Genomic DNA, 25,542 nt, shown 5'->3' with positions numbered 1-25,542 from the left:
ACAGACAGTAATCCAAGCTCAGGATCAAACCCAGGGGCCTGCAGCTGTGAGGCAGCAAGGCTAGCCACTGCTGCACCTTTCCTTCCTACATGACAACTGTATAGTTATAATTGGACTTTTAGTAGCTCAAGAGGTCACACAACACATCTCTGTGTGAAGAACATGGTCACATTCCTGCACCACAAGTGGAGAACAGAGACAGAGAAAGTGTGCAAACTCATTTTTCCAAGAAGATTTCATTGTGTGGCCAGACAGGCAGAATTGTGTAAGGCTACAGGTGACAGAAGTAGAGTAAGGTAAAATAAGGTCTCTCTTTTGTCATTGACACATGTAAACAAAGGACACAGCGTAGTGCATATACACACCTATAGTGTTTCTTTGATACGATTGAAAAACGCTACTTCTGTGTTTGCACTTACTGTTGACTCTCGGTGTAGAGCTGGCAGACAGACACAGCTTTATACAGTGGGTGGTTTCACGTTGTTGAATACACTCAGAACAGAAACAATGTGAAATTTTCCAGTATCTATCCCATCTTAGCCAATATGAATTCACTGTGATCCAAGAGAGTGTCAAGGGGAGAAATTTACTCAATAGACCAAAAGTGCAGTTTTCATTGTTGAAAACTCAGGTCAAACAAATTAAAATCTTGTGGGGTTTACAAACTCTTCATTTCTATATCCCCATGTTGTCAATGACTTCTGAGATGTTTGGCTGTTTTATGAAAGATGTGTTATTCCGCCATCTTGTGGAGACACATAGATTTCAAGAATACTGAAGTGCGCATATTTGGTAATAACTATGATTCATTTATTTCTCTCTTGAACAGTTTCATTTTAAGGTATTTTATGTACCAAGGTATGCTAAGATCTTTGTGTGAAAGAAAACCTAAAGAGCTGGGCTCTGGGCAACCCACCAGCCAAATCGCTTGTTAATATACAGTACAAATCAAAGTTAAAATTAAAATGTAAGTGCAGTGCTATGTAGTTCAAATAATATGTCTGGAGAACAGATACATCTTAACAGATAGGTCTCGTCCCTCAAAAAAACAACAACCCTGATTTACCTCAACAATACATCCCTGACCAGGACAAAGTAGTTACTGAAGATAATAATAATAATAATATTAATAATAATAATAATAATAATAATAATAATAATAATAATAATAGGCAGGTCTTTAATCTGAATTTAAAAACATTTATAGAGCCATGTGTTTCTAATATGCTGTGGAATACTATTCCAGAGTTTATGGGTAATATAAAAAAATATATATCTACCATAGGCTGAGCTATGATTGAACTTCAGAATTGATAGTAAATCTTCCTCAGGTGAATGAAGTGCTTTAAGATGGGTTATACTGTTCCAGAAGGTCAGTAAGATATTCCAGATCTAATCTATGTAAAGCAGTTCCTTCCAGTCAATATGTACTGTATCTGACAGATACATGAATGAGAGCAAGAGTGTAAATTAGCAATAACTGAAGTTATGACAAATATTAACTTTTCAAACTAAATGAACTGAAAAAATCTTATATTTTTCAGTATCAGTGATATGCCTAATTTGCATACTATACACTCACCAATACTTTATTAGGAATACTATACTAATACTGGGTAGGGCCTCCCTTTGCTCCCAAAACAGCTTCAATTCTTCATGGCATGGATTCCTGAAGATGTTGGAAACATTCCTTTAAGATTCTGGTCCATGTTGACTCTGGTCCATGATTGTATCACACAATTTGTGCAGATTTTTATGGTTCACTTTTATGCTGCAAATCTCCCGTTCTACCACATCCCAAAGATATTCTACGGGATTCAGATCCGGTGAAAGGGAAGATCATTGAAGAACTCATTATCATGTTCATGAAACCAGTTTGAGACAACTTTTGCTTTGTGACATGCTGGAAGTAGCCATTGGAAGATGGGTAAACTGTGGCTACGAAGGGATGCACATGGCATTCAAGCGATGATTGTTTGGTATTAACAGGCCCAAAGTGTGACAAGAAACATTCCCCACACCATTACACCACCTCCACTAGCCTGGACTGTTAACACAAGGCAGGTTGGGTCCATGGATTCATGCTGTTGACACCAAATTCTGACCCTACCATCTGTGTGCCTCAGCAGTAATCAAGATTCATCAGACTAGGCTCAGTTTTTCCTGTCTTCAGCAGTCCAGTTTTGGTGAGCCTGTGACCACTGCAGCCTCAACTTTCTGTTCTTGGCTGACAGAAGTGAAATTTGACATGGTCTTCTGCTGTTGTGCATTCTGAGATGCTTTTCTGATGACCACAAAGTGAACTGAGTGGTTATCTGTAGCCTTTCACTTTCAGCTGGAACCAGTCTGGTCATTCTCCAGTGACCTCTCTCATCAACAAGGCATTACTGTCCGTAGGAAGGGGAAACGGCAGTGACTTTATTCATGCGCCATCTATTGGTAACTATTGGTTAGAAACTACCAAAAATAAAGTGTAAATGTGAAATGTGATAATATATGTGATAACAGTATAACCAGGTTTATATTGTTACCACATGTAATTTTCTTAGAAAAAATACTTCCAGAAAGGATTCCAATAAATTTTAATGTAAACTTTGCTTTGGAATGAAAACCACAAATTATTTTATTTTATTTAGCTCTTTACACTGAACAGTAGGTCCTTTAGTGATGATACATTTCTATCTAGATGCTTTAAAGAAATTGACACCAGATTGCTCACACTGCTGGTGTGGATAAGAGAATTAATCTGCTCTCCTTTATTGTCCGGCCTCGTCATTGTAGCTCTATCAAGACAAATGTGCCAGCTGGTCGCACCCAGACCAGTTGGAATGCAGGTATCAGGAAACCTGCAGCCAGCTGAGAACAGTCACGTGAGAAATTTGCTCTCACGTCCCTTCAGCATTATGTGTGTTACAAAATTTCTGTCTTCATGTGGGTCTGTGGAGAGCTAGCACATGACCTTCTGGAAATAAGAGTCTAGTGCTTTTTGGAGTGATGGAGTTAATTTAGTAAGGATCTTCTCAGAACCTATAGTTTCACCTTGTGCAGTTTTCTAACACAGTGTGTATTGTCTGGCTCTGTATGTGTATTCAACTCCATTCTCATGTTGCAGGTTAGGGAAGCGTCTATCATAGGTTGAGTTAACAGAGCTTAGTTCAGTCCTGGAGACAGTAATCTGTGAAAGGTTCACAAACACAGCGTTTTATTTCTTTTTGGTTCATACATGAATAAGCTATTAATCATATAAGTGAACATTTTTGTATCATTCACATTCAACAAATAGAAAGTTTATATTCACTTAATATAATTTTTCTAAACAAAATCCATGTAAGACTTCCAACAACTCCATGAAATGCAGTAAACATTCCTAAAATTCCAACCCACTTTCATGCTTGTATTCTGATGTTCAGTAATTCGCAATGTAGAAAAAGGCGCTCTCTTCCTCTAATGTTTACTTCTTTTTACCCCTAATCACCAAATCATTGCAGAATAAAGCTGCTTTGTGTGTTTGAGGTTCTCTATATCCTTTCTAGGTTTTTTTCCTCTCTCTGTCTGCTGTGCAAATCTGGTCAGTCAGGTTCAGCGGGATTTCAGCAGGACCGGTTTATCCAGGGAGAACTGGTGTTTGTGCGTTCAGGCAGGGAACTGCACCAACCTGTTCTACTCTGCCACTGTAGGGGGGGGGGGGGGGGAGGGTGGAATGGAGGGAGAAGCAGAAGGAGAGGAGAGCGGCGTGAAAGAAAGACTCCTCTGCTGCATTCCTATCCTTTCACCATTTTTCTTGGAATCTCCCATTTTCATATAACTTTGCGAGCAATCAGAATTTAACAAAGAGTTCACAGTGGGGAAAGTGCTTTAACGAGGACCTGGAAGGCTGCATGTGATTGGCAGACAGAGTGATTGCCAGCTGTTGGATTTGAGATCTGAATTCCACCAGGTGGCCAAGGGTGAGTTCGGAGTTTTGGTTTATTTGAGGTACAGGACCACAGTACTTGAAAATCACTATAGAAAACTTAAGTGGGCTAGAGAGAGGTGTGTGTGTGTGTATGTGTGTGTGTGTGTGTGTGTGTGTGTGTGTGTGTGTGTGTGTGTGTGTATGCGAGCGAGAAAGAAAGACTAAAAGAAAGAGAGGCCTTGTGTCTGATTATTCATTGCATCATGGAAATGTGATTATAATAAAGGCATGAGGTAAAAAGATGATAAGATAAGGTAATACTAAGGTAATAATTAAAAAATAATAAGGTAATAATTAATTCCCAGATGGAGAAATTAGGGGCATACAAAAAAAGGTATACAACCTAGTATTATTATGATATATTCCAACTGTTTATTCATTAATGCCTGGATGGAGTCAATGCAAATGGACCAAATCAACACAAGAATTAGCCAATGTTCATACCACAAATGAGTATCAACCCGTATTGACCCAATAAACATGTATGTGGTTCTTAATTGTCAAAATTCAGAAGTGAGACTGAACAGATTGAACCAATATTTTCACAGAAAGTTATCAACACTGAATATCGTGCTGTAAATGGACTTAATAGTTAATTCAGGTGTATTTTGTTACCATTGAAACAAATTGAAACAATTGTCAATTAACATCATTAACTCACTCTGTAACTTTAATAAACCTTAAGTAATCTTTTTAATGCTGAAGTTGTTGTTAAGTAATGCAGTGAATAATGTTAGTAAAAGGAAACCTTAATGTAAAATGTTACCCAGATTGTTTATAACTGCTATATTACACAATTATATATAGTACTAGAAAACCACAAGTGTGACACTCAAAAATTGCTTTTTATTCATGTTAAACAGCAGAGCACTGATTACATATATGCATTCTGTAACCTCTTGGTGAACTGTAAAACATAGTAAATAACTAGAAGGTTTGTCTGTGATTTAAATACATTTATTTCATTCAATTAGAGTCAAATTACTGTAATGCAGCTGTCTTTCTGTACATCTGTTTGCATGCACTCACATCACGAATAGTCACTAAGAATAGTCACTCAATTTGTTTGTGCTTTAATGTACTGAATTATTCAATAATAATTTGTAAAGAAAGGGCATGCCCACAAAAATATGAATGCACTTATAATCAGTTATATTTGTATGCAGTTATATTTATATTCCATCAGTTGTATATTCATATTTGTCATATGTTACTCAGCATAATCAGCATACTGAACATGAGTCTGTGCAAGCATGTGATTTTATGAATGCACATGGTGTGTTACCTATGCATGTCTCTGTGTGTGTTTGTTTATATTTGAATTTGCATATGTGCATATTTGTGTGTGTATCTGTGTACATGTGGGTGTATATGTTTGAGACTGTACGTCAGTGATTTCTTTGCTTGGTAAGACAGGTTCTTTCTTGCTCCTGCCTGCTAATGCGGGACACTGAACTGACATATCCCAACATGCACACAGACTGAGGGAGTGGGGGACAGAGTGCTGTTCCGAACTCATTAAAAACAGAACTGCGAAAAGTTAGAAACACTCCTCCTTAAGTCCCAGCTATAATTTAAAGGGAAGTTAAAATTAATATACACAAGAATACACATTGTAAAGAATAATAAACATTGCTGTATCTAGGTATAAAGTTTATTATATATTTTGTATCTTTTCCTAATAAAAAAAAAGTTCAGTATAGTATTCTCATAGAGTACATTGCTGGTATACTCATTTAGGATGTATACACAACACATATTAGGCCTTCTGATACTGCTGTGAATTAGGTGAAGGCTCAGAACGTGCTAGATGTTAATTACTTTAAGCAAAAAAAGTGGAGTATTTGCAGCACATTTACATTGCTGCCAAGAGACGACTGGCAGAGGAGGGGGGGCAGCCCAGACCACACCCTCTGGAGCGCCCTCAGCGTACACTACAAAACTCATTTGCTCCATTTACACAAATGTTTATGGAAAACGCTTGCTGTGGCACATCTATGGTGGATCTAGTGTTAATAAGGTCAGCAAATACATTTTTAATTGCAGTCCATGAAAGCCCACACACTGCACATACCTGTGCTTTCCTTACTCCGAAACAACTGAGTCAGCTGACAAAATGCTTGATTATTATATTATTGTGTTACAGAAGTGCAAATCACTTCCTGCTTGTTTTCTAGATGTGTTGCAAGTTCTACCTGGATATACACAAATAATCAGAAACAGTTTTTGACACTTCTGGTAGAGAATCAGTTATTTGAGTGAGTCAACTTCTCTTTCCTTTTCTTTCTGAGCGTATTTCAATTACAGGGCATACAGTCAGCAGAACTGAACCTGTCTGATCAGGCAGTTGCTATTGGATGACCCGAGGATGTTTGTTTAGTAATCTGATCTGATCTTTTAAGGCTTAAATTTCACAATCACGTTATCCTGCAGGCCATACGTGAGAGTCCAGTCTGGAAGATGATTTCCTCAGGATGTCTGAGATAAGATCCAGAGCCTCATTATGTAGCTGGATGGCATGGTATTTGACTCCTGGCACGTCTATTGGGTGTCCGGTTGCTCTTAGTGATTTATTAGTGTCTATATGCTAAATATGTATTCCATCTTTTTTTTCTGCAATCCCATACATTATGGACAGAGTTCCAATGTGCACTCTCTATCACACACATTTCTATTTCTCTCACTTTTTCTTTCTCTCATATACTCTACATACACAATGCACACACATACAAATAAAGTTATGCCTGAAGCACTGTGGTGAAACCAGTCTGACAAGGGTAGTTTGTAATTGTTCTTAATATTGCCTCTATGAAGTTTGCTCTGCTATGTTAGCAGGTTAAGCCCTAAGACAGCCAACCTTAAAGATTATTGTGCATTTCTGAAATATCTGTGATTAAATCTGTCCAATTGACTTTTTTTGTTCATTGTGTACTTGCTAATAGCCATATAAGCCACTATTATGCTTTTTATATAAATAAGTGGTGGCTGTGTAAGTAAGTAAGTAATAGGCGGCTGTGGCTCAGGTGGTAGAATGGGTTGTCCACTAATCGTAGGATTGGTGGTTCGATTTCCGGCCCACATGACTCCAAATACCGAAGTGTCCTTGGGCAAGATACTGAACCCCAGGTTGCTCCCGATGGCAAGCTGGCACCTTGCATGGCAACTCTGCTATCAGTGGAGTGTGAATGTGTGTGAATGGGTGAATGAGAACCAGTGTAAAGCGCTTTGAAACCTGCTAATGTTAAAAAAAAAGTGCTATATAAGTGCAGACCATAAGAGTGTGCGTGTGCGTGTGTGTGTGGGTGGGTGTGTGCAGGAGGAGGATGGCTGTGGAGAGTTTTACTGAACTGATACATAAACTGAAAGAGGTCCATGAGCAGGAGCTGGAAGGTGAGACACTTCTCCCACACTATTACACTTATTTTTAGTAGCATAACAAGCCAATCATTTGGATCCATTTAAAAGGCAACAATTAAAATGAATCTATTCAACAATCTCTTATTGACTACAGTACAGTTGTCTATGAATTTATTATTATTAAAAAAGAACTGACATGCATAAAAATAATGAATAACTGAAGTGTAAATAGTTCCTGAATATTAGTAGGTTTGCCCAGAGTCCAAACGAAGGTAATGAAAACTTGATCTGAGGCTATTAAATCAAATAATATCGACAGATATCAAATTGTTGCCCTATGAATCAAGAATCAAGTTTAAAAAATTTCTGAATATATATATATATATATATATATATATATATATATATATATATATATATATATATATAGTGGGGATAAATAAGTATTCAATGAGTAAAAAAAAATTTCAGTAAATGTATTTACGATTTGGCTAGTCACATGAAATTTTCACCAGACATTAGTATTAACTCAAGAAATCTGGAAATATAAAGAATTCACAACATTAAAGTCCATAAATAAAGTTATGTGTAATAAAGTGGAATGACACAGGAAAACATTATCAAACACGCTAAGAAAAAGCAATTCTCCAAGGAAAGGTAAGGCAAGGAACCAGCTGAAATCTGTAAGTAATTATACCCCCTATCTGTTCAAATTAATATCTGCTGGGTTAGTAAATTGATGGTCTATAAAAAGGCTTTTCATTACCAAGGTGTCACACAAGAAACATCTCATGATGGGTAAAAGCAAAGAGCTCTCCCAAGACCTTCAGAATCTTACTGTTGCAAAACATATCGATGGAATTGGATACAGACGTATTTCAGAACTTCCTCCAGTAAGCACCATTGGGGCCATTATCCGAAAGTGGAAGCAACATCACTCCGTCATCAACCGGCCACGCACAGAAGCTCCTCGCAAGATTTCTGACCAAGGAGTCAGAAGAATAGTCAGGACAGTAGCCCAACAAGCCCACTCAGAAAGAACTCCAGAAACCCTTGGAGGCAGCAGGTGTCATCGTCACAGAGAAAACAATAGGCAATGCACTCCACTGCTCATGCCAACCCCACAAGACTCGATTACTAAAGAGAAGGCACTTTGAAGCTCGTTTAAAGTTTGCTACAACTCATTTGGACAAGCCTATAAAATACTGGGAGAGTGTAGCCTGGTCAGATGAGCTCAAAATCGAACTTTTTGTCTGTCATACTATACACCATGTTTTGAGAAGAAATGGCACTGCACATCACCCTAAAAACAGTATACCAACAGTGAAGTTTGGAGGTGGAAGCATCATGGTGTGGGGTTGTTTTTCATCGCATGGTACTGGCAGACGTCATATAATTGAAGGAACGATGAATGGAGACTTTTACCAGTAGATTCTTGAGAAGAATCTGCTGCCATCCACCAGGATGATGAACATCGGACGTGGGTGGACTTTTCAGCAGGACAACAATCCAAAGCATACAGCAAAGGAAACTCTCAACTGGTTTCAGAGAAAAAAAAATCAAGGTGTGAGAATGGCCCAGTCAATCACCTGACTTGAATCCAATTGAACAAAATTTAAAGACAATGTGTTTAGAAGAATGGGCCAAAATCACACCTGAATACTGCAGCTGATTAATTTCTTCATACAGGAAGCGTTTTGAAGCTGTCATTACAAACAAAGGCTTCTCCACTAAGTATTAAATAAAGTTCAGTTAGCATGTTCAATACTTGGGGCGCACGGTGGCTTAGTAGTTAGCACATTCGCCTCACACGTCCGGGGTTCAATTCCCGCCGGGGCCATGTGTGTGCGGAGTTTGCATGTTCTCCCCGTGCTGCGGGGGTTTCCTCTGGGTGCTCCGGTTTCCTCCCCCAGTCCAAAGACATGAATGGTAGGCTGATTGGCGTGTCTAAAGTGTCCATAGTGTATGAATGGGTGTGTGAGTGTGTATGTGATTGTGCCCTGCGATGGACTGGCACCCTGTCCATGGTGTACATCGCCTTGTGCCCGATGCTTCCTGGGATAGGCTCCAGGTTCCTCCGCGACCCTGAAAAGGAGTAAGCGGTTGAAGATGGATGGATGGATGGATGTTCAATACTTTTTTCCTGTGTCATTCCACTTTATTACACATAACTTTATTTCTTATTTCCCCGACTGTATAATAATGCCACCCTTGGTAAATATGAGCAAAGAAGGCTGTGAAAATGTGCCTTTATTGTTTAACCTTTTGATCTTTTCTTCAACAAATACTCTGCTCTCATGGATATCAAAGAATTGCAAATAAAATACAGGTTTATTAAAAATAAAAATCTTTGTTAAATATATGTGTGCCACAATTATTGGCACACCTATGAATTCATATAAATATTCAATAAACACCAGAGGTGGTTTTAGTGGATACAGAGATGTAGCCATGTGGAAAAGCACCTCATGCCCATGGTTAAATATGGTGGTGGCTCTTTAATTTTTTAGGGCTGTTTTTCTGCCAGAGGACATGGACAGTTTGGTAGGATACATGGCATCATCAACAGATATTAAATGAAAACCTGACTGCCTCTGCCAGAAAGCTTAAAATAGGCAGTGGTTGGATCTTATAGAAGGACAATGATCCAAAACGTACATCAAAATCAACACAAAAATGGCTTACTGACCACAAAATCAAGGTCCTGCTATGGCCATCAGTCCCCATACTTGAAACCCATAGAAAACCTGTGGGGTGAACTGAAGAGGAGAGTCCACTAGCGTGGACCTCAAAATCTGAAGGATCTGGAGAGATTCTGTATGGAGGAATGGTATCAGATCCCTTGCTATGTATTCTTCAACCTCATCAGGCAGTACAGGAGAAGACTCAGAGCTGTTATCTTGGCAAAGGGAGGGAGCACAAAGTATTGACTAAAAGGGTGCCAATAATTGTTGCACACCTATACTTAACAAAGATATTCTTTTTTTGATAAACCTGTATTTTGTTTGCAATTGTTTGATATCCATGAGAGCAGAGTGTTTTGTGAATTTTTTAAACAAAAGATCAAAATGTTTAACAATTTTTCACAGCCTTCTTTGCTCATATTTACCAAGGGTGCCAATATTACTGGAGGGGTGTGTGTGTATTCTGTGTATAGATAGATAGATAGATAGATAGATAGATAGATAGACTAATTATTATTATTATTATTTTTCCCTGATTGCCAGTCTTGATTTTATTTTCTCATTCATTAGGTTTGCAGCAGAAGGTGCTCGAACTAACCAATAAGAAAAACTGGTGAGTCCTTTACCGCATGTTGTCTCCTTGATTACTGTCAGGTAAGCAGGTGAGGATGCAAGTGCAGGTTGACACTTTTATAATAATCTTCGCAATCAAAACAAAAGCAAGCTTCAAAAACAAGGTTGAATTGCAGGCTAATGTCAGTCAATCAGCAAACAGCATTAACAAGGTCAGACAAGAGCAAGTTGAGGAAACCAGAAACACAATCAAAACCAAGACAGCAATCAATAATCAAAGGCTTGGTAATGACTGGTGAAAATCAACAGAGTGTATACCTATCAAGGTGAGTGTGAACTAAGAGTCCTTATATACTGTGAATGTGGCTGTGATTGTAAGTCCAGGTGTGTGCCATCAGTAATCCAGTTAACATGAACGTGAGCGTGTTTGAGTTGGTGGTGTGTTGTTGTCCCTGGCGGCCATGTTTGTAGGACATGCTATGTTCTGGGAACTGTATTTTGATGCTGATTCTGGAGTAAACATGACCGAATAATACCCTTTCCCCCGCAACACCAATGCAGGTTCTCGTTTGATGTAAAGAGGTGTTGGGGGTGGGGGGAATGCTAGGGGCAAGGGGTCCTGGCTTAACTGGCTTAAGGTGGGAAACATGAAATGAGGTAGCTATGCGGCTATGATGTGACAGTTACAGCTTGTAGGTGACATCATTGAAGATTTTGAAGGGGCTGATGTAGCAATGTGCCAGCTTTCTGCAGCCTTCTGTTATGCGCAAATCCCTGGTGGAGAGCTGCACCCAATCGCCTGATTTGTAGATGGGTGTCTCCCCCTGACTGTCTGCGAATTTCATAGTGCTCTGGGCAGTTTGTTCAAGGTCCTGGTGAGCCTGTTCCCACACTCGTTCACTTTGTTGGAACCAGCTGTCCACTGCAGGGGAATCAGTGGGGTTTCTGTTCCATGGTAATAGGGTCAGCTGGTATCCTAGGACTCTTTGAAATAGCAAGAGTTTTGTTGCTGAGTGGGAAGTTCTGCACATATTTGGCCCATGAGAGAAACTGTGCCCAGTCCTCCTGGTTATTGGCACAGAAGGTGTACACGAAGTGTCGAACCTCCTGATTGGCCCTATCTACCTGACCACTGGCTTGCGGATGATACCCTGAAGTAAGGCTTATAGAGACCCTCAGTTTTTCCATGAAGCCTCGCCAGACTGCAGATGTGAACTGAGCCCCCTGGTCACTAACAATGTCCTCTGGGATGCCAAAGTACCTGAGGACATGGTTAAAAATGAGTTCTGCTGTTTCTAAGGCCGAGGGAAAGCCTGGGAGGGGTATCAAACAGATGGACTTGGAAAATCGGTCTATTACTAGGATAATTGTGGTGTGCTGAGATGGTGGCTCGTCCATGATGAAGTCATTGGCTAGGTGTGAACATTGTTGAAGCGCATGAAGTGGCATGAGTCTACCCACTGGCAGGTTGTGAGGTACTTTGGCCTGGGCACAAACAGAAAAGTATGAGATGAACTTGTGGACATCTTGCAACATGTTGGGCCACTAGTATTTACATTGGAGTAATTGTTGCATTCTGTGAGTGCCGGGGTGTCCCGTGGCAGGGAAGGTGTGAGCCCATGTGACCTAACTTATCCATTAACTTATCATGAAGAGCTGATGATACAAACTTCCTTCCAACTGGACAATGTCTGGGAGTTCTTCCCTCTGATGTTTTTTACATTTCTGAGATGTTCTTGTGGTGCATGGTGATGGGCTCGGTACAATGTGTGACGGAGCCTCCTCCACTGGGTTCTCCATCCAGGGCTTGGACTTTGAGGGGGTGTTGCAGACGTTGTAGGGGCAGCTGGAGTCTTTCTGCATGGGACTGGTCAATGAAGTTCCCAGTGGCCCCAGAGCCAATCAGCACTGTAACAAAAGATGCATTCCCCGAGTGAGCAATCTCAATGGATAGCACAAAATTTGGGTGAGAAAGAAACTGAGGAGGACTCACCATGGTGAAGCAAAGTGTAGAGGAGGCTTGCTCAGATGTGGACTGGGAAACTTTGCTCTGTGACCGTGATGGACACTGTACCACTTGGTGCTGGGAACTACCACAGTAGAAGCACAGCCTTTCTCAACATCAGCTCTGGGGTTCCATGTTGTTCCAATTTACTTGTCCCAGTTGCATGGGTTCTATGGTCAGTGGGGCTGGTGTGGCTTGGAGCTGTGCCATCTGCATGATGAGTTGGTCAAGCTGCTGCTACTGTTCTTGTACGATGCGGTCCTGTGCCGCAAACGTCAGTTGAATAAAACTCGAAGTTTCCTGCTATATCCATGAGTTGGCGAAGTATTCTTTCAAGTATGCAGGCAATGGCACAAGTGCCTGCTGACACGTATTTAATAATCTTGGCAATCAAAACAAAGATGAGATTCAAAAACAAGATTGTGGTACAGGCAAATGTCAGGTAATCAACAAACAGCATTAAAAAGTTGGACAAGAGCAAGTCGAGGAAGCCAGCAATCAATAATCAAAAGTCTTGGTAACGACTGGTGAAAATCATCACAGAGTGTATACGTCACAAGGTAAGTGTGACCTAAGAGTCCTTATAGACTGTGAATGTGGTTGTGATTGTAACAGGTATGAGTCCAACTATTGGCAATCAGTAATCTGGTGAACATGAGAGTGTTTGAGATGGTGGTGTGTTGTAGTCCTTGGCAGCCATGTTTGTAGGATGCACTGTGTTCTTGGAACTGGAGTGGACATTCTGGCATAGACATGACAATTACATTCACCAACATTTGAAATTTCATTGGTTTACAGTTTCTTCCTTTGAATCTTTATAACAAAACAGACTTTTGGATAGTTTACAAATGTTCCAATTAATAATATTCTCTCTAGTTAGTTCCCATTTTCAATACAATACTGATATCAGAGGTCTGAGCAGCAGCCAATCCTGATGGCAGCATGCTTTAAGCCAAATTGTGTCCTATGTTCACATGGAAGGTCTGTGTCATTTATGTGTCAAAGGAACACATGCTCATAGCATAAAATACATCAGTGGACAAAATCCAAATTATGTCTAATCTGACCTAAGGTCCACAGATAATGTCAGGCCAGTGTCAGCCCTAATATGATAGTGTTAGTTTTATAGTTTAACACATCTTTTTTATATAGAGCTAGTATCCTGATTTTTGTATCACAGAGACTTTTGTGTTTGTTTTGTAGTGATGCAAAGAGACTGGAGGAACTGTACAACAGGAACCAGCAACTGAGAGAGCAACACAAGATGCTCACAGAAAACATAAAACAGCTAGAAAACATGTATGTATGTGTGTGAGGGTGGGTGTGGGTATATGTTACTACTAATCTTTCACACTATGATTGGAACACTTGGGTGCTCGCTCGCTCTCTCTCTCTCTCTCTCTCTCTCTCTCTCTCTCTCTCTCTTCTTGTGTGTGGGGTATATCTTTGTGGGGACTGGCAGTCTTGACTTTGCTCTTTCTGCTTCTTCTTTGTTTATAAAAACTTTAGCTTTTATTTTGAAAAACTAAAAGACCCAAACGTTTTGTAGTAATTTGTAGTAGGCATGGTAGTAATTAGCTGCATTAATAATTATTTCATGAATAGTAAGACAATAAGTCTTAGTAAGACAGATATGCATGTGTGTGTGTGTGTGTGTGTGTGCATGTGTGTGTGTGTGTGTGTGCGTGTGTGTGTGTGTGTGTGTGTGTGTGTGTGTGTGTGTCCCTCCACAGGTTACGAGCTGGGTTGTGTGACAGGTGTACAGTCACCCAGGAGATGGCAAAGAAAAGACAGCAGGAGTATGAAACCTCCCAACTCCAGAGTCTGCAGCACATATCCATACTGAGTAGGTTATGCATATGCAAATGCATGGTTCTTAGAAGCAATCAGGTACCCAAACTGTACAGAAAAAATAAATAAATAAAAAAACATTTATTAATAGCTTTTGGGATCAGTATGTACAGTATAAAGGTTCTGAAAATTACTCTTAAAATGTGTGGTAAAATTCTCAGAGAAGCTCTTAGTGAGGAGTAGGAGTTAATCCATATGAGTTAATCAATACTTAGTTTAGTAGATTATGGGTGCACTTCTTTTCTGCCTCAGTGCTGCCACCTTTTGTACTCTTAACAACTTGAGACACCACTGAACTAACAACCTTAAATTGCAGCAGGCAATGAATTTATTTAATGATATTAAATAAGTAATTTTTAAAAAAATATTTTTTAAAAATAATTAATACTATAATTAGACTGTTTATGCCTCAGACTAAGTCAAGTACTGTAGTTGCAGATCTAGAACTAGCACAACTGGTACCTATTTGATTACTGCATACAACATACAAGAGCTGAACCTTAATGACGTTTCTGAATGATTATAACTATTTAAACTGAAAAGTAAAAGGGGTTGTTTAGATTTACCAGCAGTTGAGGTCAGTCTGAAAGTTTGGACAACTAAAAGTGTTTTCTTCATTTGAACTATTTTCTATATTTTTTAGAATAAAGATCTTAACAGTATGAAATATAGACTTATCATATATCATATTATCATATATAAATAACAATTTGAATGTTAAATGGAGAATATAATTTTTTAAAAAATGACCTGTTTTAAGTGCATCTTGATTCAGAAATAAATTTGTACATGGGCAATAACCTGACTATTTACATTTGTTTTAGATCAAAGTTTTGTGTTCAGAGTTTTGACTGGGTAGTTTACATGAATAGTTTCTGACACCAAAGTATATTGACATGCTATACATGCTGGCTAAAAATAGAATACCAGGAAAAAATGTTGTAAGCTCTAAATGGTTGGAATGTAACCAGTAAACTCTTGATATTCCATAGACCCTTGGCTACTCTAAATTATTTCCTTATTATGTTCTTCTGCTTTCTTTTGCTGTTTTCTTACTCCTATAGTGGGTGAGATCAATGCATTGGTGAAAGAGAATGAAAGACTGAAAGAGGAGGTGAAGAGTCTACGAGAACGGACAGAGTGAGTGTCATTCTCATACAGTATGTGTCTGTGTGACTTTTCATCAGTATGGATACATGCCTTTTTATTCATAAATCGTAATGGACAAGTCTCGCTTGGTAAAGGCTTTTTAATTAAAAACATGAAGCAATATGGGTGATGTTTAGGTCCTAGTTCTGAAAATTGTTTAAAATAATATATGCATATTATGCATTTAACTACATATTCTGACCTTTCAGGCAGCAGAATGGTCACTCAGAGAGAGCAGGAACCCCTGAGGTTAAGCACTCTCCCAACCCTACAGCCACTTCTCTGTCCATGGCCACCTCTGTTCTGAAGAATGATCAGCCTGCACCAGGGGGCGCCACTACACCAGCAGCCAATGTGAAGAGTGAAACTGAACACAGCCAAAGCAAAGAGACCCCAGGTGACAGACAGGAGTCATCAGGTACTGCCTCAATGATATACTGTACATTCTCACAGTCCAGCTCATTCTTTATTTGTTTAATGCCTGTTTTTTTCCCCCCATATCAACATATACAGACAAAGGATCAGAGCACAAACGGTTACAAGGGTGGAGTTTAATGCATCATCCTGTAAGTGATCATGCAGTTTAATAATAAGTTCAAGGGCTTGGGACATATCTGTATTAGGCAAATCTTTCAAACAAAATGATTTGGTAAATTAATTAATGTTTTTGCCAAATTATCTGTTTCTCAGTTACTCTTTTTCATGTATGGTTGTGTTTTGTTTTTTTTTTAATGTGATTGGGTCAATACTTTTCAGGAGTCAAGTAGACAGCCGAATTTTGTAGCAAACCAAGCAACATGGAAAGAGAGAAGGTGAGGTCCAAAATCAGAAATGGATGGATTTAGAGAGATGCTCTGTTTAAGATTAAAAATCTTGTTGTAAACCTATTATGTGTTATGCAGTAGCATCTACTATAGCAACTAGCCTCAACTATAGGTGTGAATTTTGCCAAATGTTGAGGTGGCTATCATTTTCAATAGTGAATGTAAAAAAATAGATGATGCCAAACTAGCAGTTTGAACCACAACCAACTGTATTCATACCTGCTCCTTAAGTCTTGATTTCTTCTCTCTACAGAGCAGTTACTGTGGACTCCTTGGAGGCTCATCCATCCCCCACCTCACCTTCCATCCCTCCTCACCTTCGTCTTCTGAAGAACAACCCCTTGTTTTCAACCAGGCGCTCTGAGGAACGTCCTGCTCTTGTGTCTATCCCACTGCGGCCCCATCCAATCAAAACAACTCCATCCAACCTTCCCTGGCCCCTGCCTGAACGTTCAGATTGGGGGTCAGTGGTGAACACTGGTACCAGTGGTGGCATGGTGGTGAGTCCGAACCTGAAGCATGACTCTAGCTCTCCAATACTTCGCTTTTCAAGCCTGGTTCCACCAGGCTTTGAGTCCCACCTACCATCTCAAAGCCCTGCCCATCCACGACCCATCTTCCCACACCCAAGGAGCCTCTTCGAGCTGACAGATGGCAAAGAAAAGAGAACATCATCGAGCGCCTGGACAAGTTCACAGCATAAGAGGATCTTTGGTGAAAATCTACGAGAAGGAGATGAAGAGGCACCTTTAGATCTGTCCAATGCCTCAGGCCCCAAAGAAACAGAGATGGACTTGCAATCGTCTTCATCTTCATCACCTCCGGCTCCACTCTCCTCACCATCTTCAGCTCAGTATGCTTCCAGTCCGCAGAGTGATACGCAAACAGGGGATACAAAACTACAGGTACTAAATACAATCTTGTATCTGATTTCTAATATTAAATCTGCTGGAATCAATATTTTTTATTACACCCTATATGGTAGAAAAAGCTACTGCAAGCTACACTGATGTTCTGAACTACTCACAGCTGTAAGTGCCAAAATCAACACAAATTTGATAGAATCCAATGCTGCATCTCAAACCTCATCATGCGTAATATGTAGCATGCCTAAGTAATAGTCATGAGACCACTGTTGTACTGATATATTATACAGTGGTCCAAGTATTTATTGTTTATCATCGCTTACTCAATATTACAGAAGCTTCTGAGAATAAAAAAACTTCATTGTGCACTTCTTTGCTCAATTGTAATCTCACTGCTTTTTAGGATCATGTCTATTTGAATCAGAGATGGCTCTATGATCATAGGCTTATTTAATTGCTTTTTCTTAAGCTATCATCACTTCAGCAAAAACAATGGGAGATCTGAATGCTTTGCTGATTAACCTGCTTTGCATACATTGGTGGCAGAATTACTCCTCAGTGACTGTCCCATTTTGTAGTGTGCCCATTCATTCAACAGAGCATTTGTGAGGTCAGGCACTGATGTTGGACAAGAAGGCCTAGCTTGCAATTGACATTCCAATTCATCCCAAAGGTGTTCCAGTGGGGTTGAGATTTAGGTTCTGTGCAAGCCACTGGAGTTCATTTACACCAAACTCATGTCTTTATGGATATTGCTTTGTGCACGGGGCACAGTCACGCTGGAACAGGAATGGGCCTTCCCCAAATTGTTGCCACAATGTTGGAAGCATACAATTGTCTAAAATGTTTTAGTATGCTGTAGCATTAACATTACCCTTCACTGGAACCAAGAGGCCTGAGCAAAACCCTGAAAAACAGCCCCAGATCCTTTCTCCACCAAACTTTAATGTTGGCACTATGCATTCCAGTAGGTAGTGTTCTCCTGGCAGACACCAAGCCCAGATTCATAAATCAGACTGCCAATTAGTGAACCATGATTCCAGAGAACACATTTCCACTTCTCCAGAGTCCAGTAGCAGCATGCTTTACACCACTCCAGTCTATGCTTTGCACATAGTGGTCTTAGGCTTGTGTGCAGCTGCTCAGCCATGGAAACCCATTTCATGACACTCCTAATGCACAGTTCTTGTGCTGATGTTGCTTTCAGAGGTAGTTTGGAACATCTTAATAAGAGCTGCAACAGAGGATAGGAGATTTTTCTGTGCTATATGCGTCAGCACTCAGTGGCCCAAATTTGTGAGTCTGGATGGCCTATTACCTTGTGGTTGAGCGTGGCTGTTGTTGCTCCCAGATGCTTTCATTTCATAATAACGCTTACAGTTGATCGGAGCAGATCTAGCAGGGCAGAAATTTGACTTCTGGAAAAGGTGGCATCCTTTTAAGTCACTGAGCTCTTAAATACAACCCATTCTACTGCCAATGTTTGTCTATGGAGATTGCATAGCTATGTGCTTGATTTTACATATACACCTGTTAGCAGTGAGTGTTCTGAAACACCTAAACTCAATATTTAGGAGTGATGTCCACATACCTTCAGCCATATAGTTTAAGTTATCCAGGTAATTCTCATTCCCATTGTGGTTAGGAGGGGTGGTACACAACTAGTTACACACACAAATGTGGTTGTACAAATCTCAGATAACCATCAGGGTTCATTGTCATTCTAAACCAACCCAATGAGAAATTGCAAGAACGTTTGGGGGGAAAAGCTAGCTTGTATGATAATGATATTTGTTGCAAATATCATCATGTGTCACTTTTTTGGAAAGCCACATCACACATGCATGCACACACGCACACACGCGCACACACACACACACACAAAAGGTATCCAGGTGATTTCTCACTGCCCTGGTTGTTATTCAGGGTTCAAGTAACCACAGTTACATATGCCACTAGCATTTTAACATATCTGGCCCAACAGCAGTTGATGCTCAGAGGATGAGATTCTATCCTCATCTACCTCAGATGTTGTGACAGTCAACATCCTCATCTCTGTCAAAGCTTGACATTATTTTAGTTGAACAAACAATAACAAAAAAAACCCATATGATTCTACCTAGCAATACTTCCTCTCATTACTTCTCTACACCTTTGTTTAATTGACATCCTGAAAATAGATATCTGAACATAATGCCATTATTATACTAACAAGAATACAAACCTTTAGAATTTTGTTTCTGAGCATAAACTAATCTGCACTCATCACCCTCATTGATTGGTAGCTGCCATGTGAATGGAGGAAGGGTGTGGACAATAAGGCTAGTTAATATTTGCTTTTCTTTTAAGCTCATCTACCTTCCAAGAGTTTAGACTATTGTGAGTAGATATAAACGTATGGATGTCTGGTCCTGGCCTAAGGTTCCTTTTTTGTAAGTACAGTATCTCACAAAAGTGAGTACACCCCTCACATTTTTGTAAATATTTGATTATATCTTTCCATGTAACAACACTGAAGAAATGACACTGAGTGTACCGCTTGTATAACAGTGTAAATTTGCTGTCCCCTCAAAATAACTCAACACACAGCCATTAATGTCTAAACCGCAGGCAACAAAAGTGAGTACACCCCTAAGTGAAAATGTCCAAATTGGGCCCAATTAGCCATTTTCCCTCCCTGGTGTCATGTGACTTATTAGTGTTACAAGGTCTCAGGTGTGAATGGGGAGCAGGTGTGTTAAATTTGGTGTCATCGCTCTCACACTCCCTCATACTGGTCACTGGAAGTTCAACATGACATCTCATGGCAAAGAACTCTCTGAGGATCTGAAAAAAAGAATTGTTGTTCTACATACAGATGGCTTAGGCTATAAGAAGATTGCCAAGACCCTGACACTGAGCTGAAGCACGGTGGCCAAGACCATACAGCGGTTTAATGGGACAGGTTCCACTCAGAACAGAAGTTGAGTGCACATGCTCAGCGTCATATCCAGAGATTGTCTTTAGGAAATAGACATATGAGTGCTGCCTGCATTGCTGCAGAGGTTGAAGGGGTGGGGGGTCAGCCTCTCAGTGCTCAGACCATATGCTTAGTGTGTGTGTGGCACAATGATGCAGTAGAATCCTGAGCTTGGGTTGCTGTTTGTGTTGTGATTTGCACATATACGTGTAAGTTTCATCTGCGTTCTCCAGTTTCCTACTACCTACTAAACACGCCAGTAGGTGAATTGGCAAACATGTGTCTGTGTGTGTTTAAGAGAGAGTGAGAGGAGGAGGTTGATTGAATCTAAGACTAATTTTTAAAATTGTATTCTATTTTTTTCTTGCAATTTTGAAGAGAGAAGAAACTGGGGAAAGACATAAGGAAGAGGGAGATGAGGGAAGTGAGAAGAATGAGAATATAGACACTGAAAATCTGAAAGTCCCCACTCTGACCATTTCACTTCGTCCAGGTAGTGCCTCTGAATAATTACTGTTCTTATTATGCAAATTGAGAGGAAAAATGAGTAAATAATGTGTTTTTGTCCTCACAGTTGTGGTCCTAGAGTCATTAAAATCAGCAGGACAGGTAAATTTTCTTCAGACTTGAACTGCTAACTGTGTGTATTATCATTGTAACACTACTGAGACACTTTGTTGGTGCTTTCTCAGTGTTTTCATTGTGATGCATATTGTAAATGCTGTGCTGCTGCAGAAAGAGCAGGACATGGAGGAAGGCAGCAGCCCACAAGACCAGGATGAAAAAGAGGCTAGTAAACAGGGTATAATGAGGAAGAGACCAGGCCAGACTCCTGAAGGTATGAGGGCATGTAATTAGATTTAAGACATGGAGGGGCTGGGTGTGGGAACTTTGTCACTACTGGAAATGGTAATTTATAGGGAGTTAGCTAGGAGCTTCACCATGGTCTTTCTCCTATCTGAACATTTTTTACTATTTTTGACTTGAATAATTAATGAATATGCTGTTGTTGTAAAATGCACTTCTTTCTTTTCTTTATTTTGTCCTAAAGGGGTTGAAAACTAATGTCCCAGTATGATTCTCAATTGAATAATCGGTTTCTTTTCATAAACCATATCTAACCAAAGGCCTGAATATTTATTTGTGGACCCTACCCAATGGTGTCAGCAGAAAAGATGGCAATCTGTAAATCATATATATATTATACAATTTTTTAATTTTTTTTTTAATTTTATAATTAATTCTTTTGTCTTCAGTAACTGCTTTAGCCAGGTCTTAGTCACAGTGACTCAGGAGCTACTGTATGCCATGGTCAGCTTTTTTTGGTTATTATTTCAAATAATTTAATCATTTCACATTATTTGTTAAACACAATCTTGTGAGCATAAAAAGACTTATGCCGGGAATTACATTTACATTCATGGCATTTGGCAGATGCCCATATCCAGAGCAACCTATGTTTATCTCATTTATACCGCTTAGCAGTTGAGGGTTAAGAGCCTTGCTCAAGGGCCCAGCAGTGGCAGTATCTGAGTGCTGGGATTTGAATTCATGACATAATTAGTAGTCCAATGTCTTAACCAATGAGCTACCACTATCCATATTACTAAGTACTGCTATACTTAGTATAGTGTGATCACACAAGACATACACACACACACACACACACACACACACCCCAACCATACATATAATACTTAAAGTACTTAATACCAGAACCAATACGGTTAATACACAATGAAAATAAAATTGAACCAAATATTGACCCTTGTTGTATACCACAGTAAGATCAATAAAACCCAAAGGTATTCAACTCTCAGCTACTCACTTTCAGTAAGATTACTCTAAAATCATTTCTGAGCAGTTTGATTTAAAACCATTTATCCATTCACTTATTTAGTCATTCAATCATTCATTCCTTCACTTTTATTTTGCTTCTCTTGTTTTCCTGGAATAGCCCTTCAACGGCGCCCACTAAAAGAAAAGAAAATGAGGACAACACTACTGCCACAGGGGGCCAACCTTGGAGACTCGGAGCAAGGTTGAACTCAATGTCATGTATATGGTCAGTTAGTGTTTTTCTTACTTTACATCTCGTTTCCCTTTCAAATTAAATTGATTAACAGGAAAGCACCTCCCTGTAATCGGAAGATTGCAGGTTTGAATCCCAACAATTCCACAACCATTCATGGGTGTCTTTTAGCTCATGTATGTGAAAGAGGGCAGTTAATGTTCCTCTGAGTGTGTTCAGCTGCCATGTGAGTGTAGCATGAGGAGTGGAAAGATGTGGTGTCATATGATAGAGGAGATCTAGCTAGTTGGTGGGAATGGCAAATGACCAAATTGGGAGAAAACTGGGTTAAAAAATAAATATAAAAGAATGAATGAACGACTGAATTAATTAATGAATTAGCTTCATACTAGGCTTCACATCTCCTTGCTGATTAATGGTTTTACTTTATTGTTTTGCAGACATAGTGTATGGTGTACAACAATCTTGGTGCATGTCCTTCTGCAACCATGCATCAAAGACCCTGTGTTTGTTTGAGTTGCTGTACAGAAAAAGATGCCCACCCCTCATCTATTGCACTATAGCAGCAGGCAGGCCAGAAATCACACAGGAAAGACAAAAAATACATCTAATTTTAGCACTTGTTTCAGAATATCACACTTGTTTTGGAGGTTACATGGCCTGACTACCAGATCAAGTGCTCTTCTATGCACACATCTCAAAGATTAGTATGGAGAGTTCCCAATATTATTTGCCTGTAGGAGACAGGAAGTGAGAGACCACTGCACTTCCTGTCCTGAGGTTGTGAACAAATTTGACTTGTAACCAGAAATCATTTCTTTTGGATCACTTGTTTATCACGTCTCATCACATCTTTCTCTCCCACTGTCTCTTCATACATGGATCTGTGTATCAGCTTCCATTTTCCCTTCCTTGATAAGTTTTCATAGAAGCAATTTACTGTCAGTCAGCCAGGCTATTTCTTCCGTTTGTGTGTGGTTTTTATTTATTTATTTTTTTTTTAAGGCCTGTCTCTTGCAAATGTGACAAAAAACAAAACACCCTCCACTTCCCCTTTTTGGTTTTTGTGATGGCAGAGCACATATTTTGAAAGAGTGAATTTTCCACTTGCAGCAGCTGTGACCATTTTGAGCATGTAAAGGGGTGGGGTTGCATTTTAAAATGTCTTTAGCCATGTCAGACTTACACAATACAGTTTGTTTCAATCAGTTGAACTGTTCTTATAAGTCACTGTGGAAACTCATGCCCAGGTGTTTTTAGAGTAGTATCTGAAAGGCTTTAAAGAATGCATAACAATGTATCACTGTTGAAATAAACAACTATGAGCTATTTTGATGTGTCTTGTGTTTCTTTAGCAGTGACTCTAGCAGGGGTCACAGCACAGGAAGTGAAATACAAAGCAATATGGACACATTTCCTCTGACAGAGCATACAGGAAACAATATTTCAGTACCAGGAGGTTCATTCATTATTTCACAATATGTGCAGTGACAGGTATACCACAATATATCAGAATGGTATCAATTTATAATGGCCACCTTTTTAGTTTACATACCTACATACATCAGTATTAACTTAAGAAATCTGGAAATATAAGGAATTCACATTAAAGTCCATAAATAAAGTGGAATGACACAGGAATAAAGTATTGAACACACTGGGTAAAAGCAAAGAGCTCTCCCAAATCAAGGTGTTAGAATGGCCCAGTCAATCACCTGACTTGATTCCAATTGAACAAGACTTAAAGACAATATGATTTAGAAGAAATGGCCAAAATCACACCTGAATACTGTGGCCGATTAAGTTCTTCATACAGGGAGCATCTTGAAGCGACATTCCACTTTATTACACATAACTTTATTTATGAACTTTAATGTTGTGAATTCTTTATATTTCCTGATTTTATGAGTTAATAAAGTCTGGTGAAAATTTCATGTAAACAGCCTCATTGGAAATATATTTACTGAAAGAAATGTTGACACGTTCAATACTTATTTCCCCCAGAGTGTGTGTGTGTGTATATATGTGTGTGTATATATATATATATATATATATATATATATATATATATATAAAATATCTGTTCCACCATACACAAACCAGGTTTGTGTATTGTGGTTTGTGCACACATAATTTTATTGTTTGGCTAATTATTATCAGCACTTACAGTTTGACTTCCTCCTTCTCTTCACAGTATTTGCATATTAGGAGCCTGTACACGTGAGCTGTGCTTTGTGAAGGTTTCACGTTTGTGTGCATGTGTATGACTATGTACCTTGCAGTCATTCCCTATGATGTTGCATTTACCAGTGGACAGATGGACGAATATTAAGCATGTGGAATTTCAAGAGCAAAGCGCTATAATCCATACACTATTTTTCATTTAGTCCTATATTGATTCTCTCTCTCTCTCTCTCTCTCTCTGTGTGTGTGTGTGGAGGAAGTTGCTATTTAATCCTCAAATTTGATAAGGGATTAAAAGATGACTGGTTGTACCCTTATACACTGTGTGCTTTGTGTCTCAACAACAACAACAATAATTATTATTATTAATTATCTCAACAACAACAACAATTATTATTGTTGCATCTCTATTGTGTTTGTCATTTTCTGTCATCTTATTATCTATTACTTTTTTTAGATAGTCATCTGATTTAGAAGACACCCTTGTGTAGGCTGTTGCATGTTCTGTTTTTAATAACCGTTTTTTTGTTGCTTTTGGTATTCCACTTTTCTTGTTTCAACCAGCACTTTGTGCATAATTGTTGGAAAGTGCTACATAAGTAAACTTTATTATATTGGTGTCTTCTTCTGCTTCTTCATCTTCTTCTTCTGCTTCTTCTTACTATTACTACTACTACTACTACACTCTTAAAGATAAAGGTTATTCAATGGTTCTTTACAGCACCACAGGTTCTCCAAAGAACCTTCTTCTGGCCAAGAACCATTTTTTCCATGGTATAGGATTCTTGAGTTAAGCTATATGGTTCTTTGGAGAAGTTCTTTATGTTTCATTATAGGTTCTTCAGAGCAGTGTATTGGTTCTTCAAGGTATCATCCTAACAGGTTAACATGAATCCTATAAAGTGGGACTGGAAAAGGCATCACTCTTAAGAACCTTACTTTGGTTACTTAAAGCACTAACTAAGTGTTTTTAGAGAACTTATGATAACATGGTTCCTTGTGACACTGCTGTGAAGAACCATTTCTGGGTTATTTAAAGCACCAGTAATAGATGGTTCTCTAAAGAACTTTATAGCAAATGACTATTTGTGCAAATCCTATGG

General features: G+C 39.2%; 1 protein-coding gene across 1 annotated transcript; it reads left to right on the top strand.

The window, feature by feature from the left end:
- The first annotated feature begins 3,722 nt into the window (after positions 1-3,722).
- rbbp8l (retinoblastoma binding protein 8-like) lies at positions 3,723-23,799 on the top strand. Its single transcript, XM_053643964.1, has 15 exons — positions 3,723-3,947; positions 7,272-7,345; positions 10,567-10,609; positions 13,778-13,873; positions 14,308-14,420; positions 15,490-15,565; positions 15,784-15,992; positions 16,088-16,140; positions 16,331-16,386; positions 16,652-17,303; positions 20,602-20,716; positions 20,798-20,832; positions 20,959-21,061; positions 22,181-22,288; positions 22,696-23,799. The coding sequence occupies exons 2-14, from the start codon at positions 7,279-7,281 to the stop codon at positions 22,267-22,269; spliced, it is 1,707 nt and encodes a 568-aa protein (XP_053499939.1). The 5' UTR covers positions 3,723-3,947; positions 7,272-7,278; the 3' UTR covers positions 22,270-22,288; positions 22,696-23,799.
- Positions 23,800-25,542: the final 1,743 nt, after the last annotated feature.

The sequence above is a fragment of the Ictalurus furcatus genome, chromosome 15, assembly GCF_023375685.1.
Source record: "Ictalurus furcatus strain D&B chromosome 15, Billie_1.0, whole genome shotgun sequence".
Classification (NCBI taxonomy): domain Eukaryota; kingdom Metazoa; phylum Chordata; class Actinopteri; order Siluriformes; family Ictaluridae; genus Ictalurus; species Ictalurus furcatus.
This window is presented reverse-complemented; position numbering and strand designations above follow the sequence as displayed.